Below are 3,508 nucleotides of genomic sequence, written 5' to 3' on the forward strand. Positions count from 1 at the left end.
GCTCCTCTCCTAAGCCTCGAGACAGAGGCGTGGAAGGCAGTGCGCAGCCTCGAGGAGCGGCTGAAGGGCCTGAAGAAGGGTGCTGTGGGCGATCGTGCAGAGTTCTGTACAACTCAGGTGGAAGAAGCAATGGGCTTTGCTACTGGCCGTTACTTTGTCAATGAGACATTTGCTGGCGACTCCAAGGAAAAGGGCACGAGAATAATCAATGGTCAGTGCGCGCTCCGTGTGCTGAGAACGTGCGAAGCTCATTGGCATATGATAGACATTCAAAAGCTCACTGTCACATATCAGATGGATGGACGAAAAAAGTGCTCATGCCGCGGCGGAGAAGGTACTTATTGCAATTACACTACTCAAGCCACTGACAACCATAACGTTCGCGTAGGCTGACGCGCTCCGCGTGAAAGTGGGCTATCCGCTCTCCCCGAATACTGAGGACCCTCGATCGATCGCCGTCTACTATGATCGCGTCACAGTGCACGAAGGTCGCTTCTTCGACAGTATAATTACCACAAGGTCTGTTCTTCACCTTGCATTGACATCAGTCTCAGCATTGAACATTAGATTCTGTAGAGCGAACGATGAATACTGGAAGTGGCAGAAGCTCGGCAAACAACGAGATCCCGAGACGTGGGAGATGTTTGCATCTACGGTCAATGCTTACTACAACCCTCCTGCCAACGAGGTTTGTACAACGGGCGTTGAGCTGGCCAATTCGTTGTTACTGAATATAAGTGTATTAGATCGTGTTCCCAGCAGGAATTCTTCAGCCTCCTTTCTTCTCTCAAGCTTGGTGCGGACTATCGTTCGCCTATACGGTGCCTATGAATAAACAGTTATGCACACAGGCCCGGATACATGTCCTATGGCTCATTCGGGATGGTTGCTGCTCATGAGCTGACGGTCTGTCTTATTCATCAGCGCACCGTGATGTCGTACTCATGCGGTTCCGCTCGCTAGCATGCCTTCGACTCTGCTGGCAGGCTCTATAACCAGCAGGGTAAGCTTGAGGAGTGGTGAACGAACGCTACAAGCGAGGGCTTCCGGAAGAGACAAGAGTGTATTGTCAAGCAGTATTCTGGTCCGTATCCTAGCCAATCGGTGACGCCAGTGAGTGTTGTTAACGCTTTTCTCGTTATCTAGAATACACCATCGATGACGGCAAAGGCGGGAAGATCCATATCAATGTAAGTATACCCATTTACAACAAAAATCCACGGTACTAAACGCTATTAATCCAGGGCAACCTGTACGTATGGGGCGCACCAGAGCTGACAGAGGACTCATTGGCACACTCTCAGGACATCTGGTGAGAACATTGGCGACACGGGTATCATCCAGGCCTATCGGGCGTGGAAGGTGCAGTACGACTTCGGGCTGGAGAAGGGCACTGAGCAGCTGCTACCTGGATTGAATTTCACTAGGCGAGCAGATACTCGTCCTGGCATTGAGAAAGGCAGGCTCATGGAAATACGTCACATTCAGGGAGCAACTGTACTTTGGTTCCTTCGCTAGGGGTTGGGCGCGGAATATCAAAACAGAATCTGCTGTGAGTAGATGGCGTCTCGTCGTGCCAACTTTGCAGCACTAATCGTGTCGTGCCATCAGGTTGCTCGTATACGCACAGATCCTCATTCATCCAATCAGTACCGAGTAGATGGCACCGTGTACAACGTTCCTGAATTTGCAGAAGCGTTCAAGTGTTCTGCGAGCGCAAAGGTATGTAGACGACCGTTGACAAACCTTACAGAGCTGACAGAATTTTGCGTTAGCTGAACCCGCCGCAGGAGAAGAGATGCTTGTTCTGGTGAGGGAGGATTCCCGCCGCTTTCTGTTGTCGAGTTATTTTGTACTACTCCTGTATCTATTGCCATAACATCGTACGGGCTATGCACGAGCAACTGTGCAGCGTGAATTTCGCAGCACGTGGCCTCCGATCGTCTGCGGGCCGCATGCGCGAAATCTGCGACGACTTCACCTTCAGACTGCCGGCATGCTTGCTTCACGCGTCCTGCGACACTAGAAATTGGAGAGCTATTGGCACTCCCAGTCCACTCGCTATGCATCGAGCACAACACCGCCTGTGTGTCAGGTGGTCCGTCCGCGCGGTGTCCACTGGTGCCAATGTATGTATCCATGTCTCATTCCTCCCGCTTGTCTCATCGATTGTCAGCCTAGACCGCTAGGTAAATGGGAGCTACCGCGAGCTGTATCTGAGAACCAGGATCAGTCGTCAAGCTCTTCCGCCCCACGTCCCACAGTACCGCAAGGCCGGTCATGGTCGCGACCTACACCACCAGAGACCCCTGCGGGGATTGGACCAACTATCGGGTACATCAAGCAAGCCGGATAGGTGGGCGCAGCAGAAGTCCCGTCAACCGCCCCGCGAAACGTCTACATTTCCGATATCCCGCTTTCAGCGAAGTCCACCACCGCATCGAGAAGAAGCACCACGTCGGGATTGGGCACCACATAAAGACGGAGGTGCTCGTAAGGATGCTGCGCCTTACCGGGATAACGGACGCCGCCGTGAGGGGCCTCCTCATCGGGAGGCAGCACCTCACAAAGCAGACTCACATTCTTTTGGACTGAGTTCTACACGAACGCGGGGTGTTGCCAAGACTGACTCATACAGACGTCCTGGAGCTTCGTCACTTGAGCAGATCTGAGGAAGGATCGCATCGTCGCGGAATTGGAGGCACCACAGGAGGAGGAAGAGGGCGAAGATGAAGAGTTGACGGAAAGGGATGAAACTATCCGAGCGAGCGGATCCATTGAAGCGGTGGAGGAAAGCGCAAGTGATGTTATGGCTGATGAGCTCGCTTTTCGTAGCCGAGGACGTGATCCAAAACAGTTACGTCAAGACCACAAGGAGAGGGGTTCTATTGTCGCCAGACTGAGAGCCGAGAATGACCTCACAATACCCAACAAGCACCGTGGCTCATATAAAGTGACAAGCATGCAGGCGACGAAAGCGAAGGAGAAGAAAGCGAAAGCTGCCAAGGATCTGAAGCCCGCAAATGTCGACGTCTTCATTCCCAGCGTCGTGTCTGTTGGAACTTTAGCCAAGTTGCTCAACATCACGTTCGGTGTGTAATAATCCAAATGCTCCTGAGGATCTTGAGCTTACCGCGTGTTTCTAGACAACCTTCTACGTACGATGATCAAAGTCAAAGTTGGCATCGGTGCTGAAGCTTCTCATGATCACAGTATGCATTTTACCTGCATTCTGACCGTCAGCTTTTAGGGACTTTCAGTTCTGACGTCTGAGTATGCATCTCTACTTGCATTGGAGTTCGGCCGTAATCCTGTCGTAAATGACGAAGCTGCATCTATCCTCCGTATGTGATGTCATTGTCCAGTACAACTTCTCTTCTGATGAGCTACCCTCAAGTCCTCCTCATCCAAACCCCTCCACCCTTCCACCACGACCGCCTGTAGTGACAATCATGGGTCATGTCGATCATGGCAAGACCACCTTGCTAGATAAACTTCGATCTACCTC

General features: G+C 52.0%; 1 protein-coding gene across 1 annotated transcript; it reads left to right on the forward strand.

Annotated features, from left to right (window-relative positions):
* Positions 1-47: 47 nt before the first annotated feature.
* LAESUDRAFT_718625 (zincin) lies at positions 48-3,352 on the forward strand (the record flags this gene model as incomplete). Its single annotated transcript, XM_040907468.1, has 18 exons — positions 48-215; positions 295-334; positions 389-519; positions 577-688; positions 747-796; positions 852-906; positions 1,098-1,113; positions 1,147-1,190; positions 1,245-1,252; positions 1,305-1,497; positions 1,519-1,552; positions 1,631-1,722; positions 1,776-1,810; positions 1,913-2,129; positions 2,190-2,532; positions 2,667-3,092; positions 3,147-3,212; positions 3,261-3,352. Coding segments are annotated over 18 exons (2,122 nt in total), but the record flags the coding sequence as incomplete, so codon positions are not given.
* Positions 3,353-3,508: the final 156 nt, after the last annotated feature.

Source organism: Laetiporus sulphureus (genome assembly GCF_001632365.1).
Source record: "Laetiporus sulphureus 93-53 unplaced genomic scaffold LAESUscaffold_205, whole genome shotgun sequence".
Classification (NCBI taxonomy): domain Eukaryota; kingdom Fungi; phylum Basidiomycota; class Agaricomycetes; order Polyporales; family Laetiporaceae; genus Laetiporus; species Laetiporus sulphureus.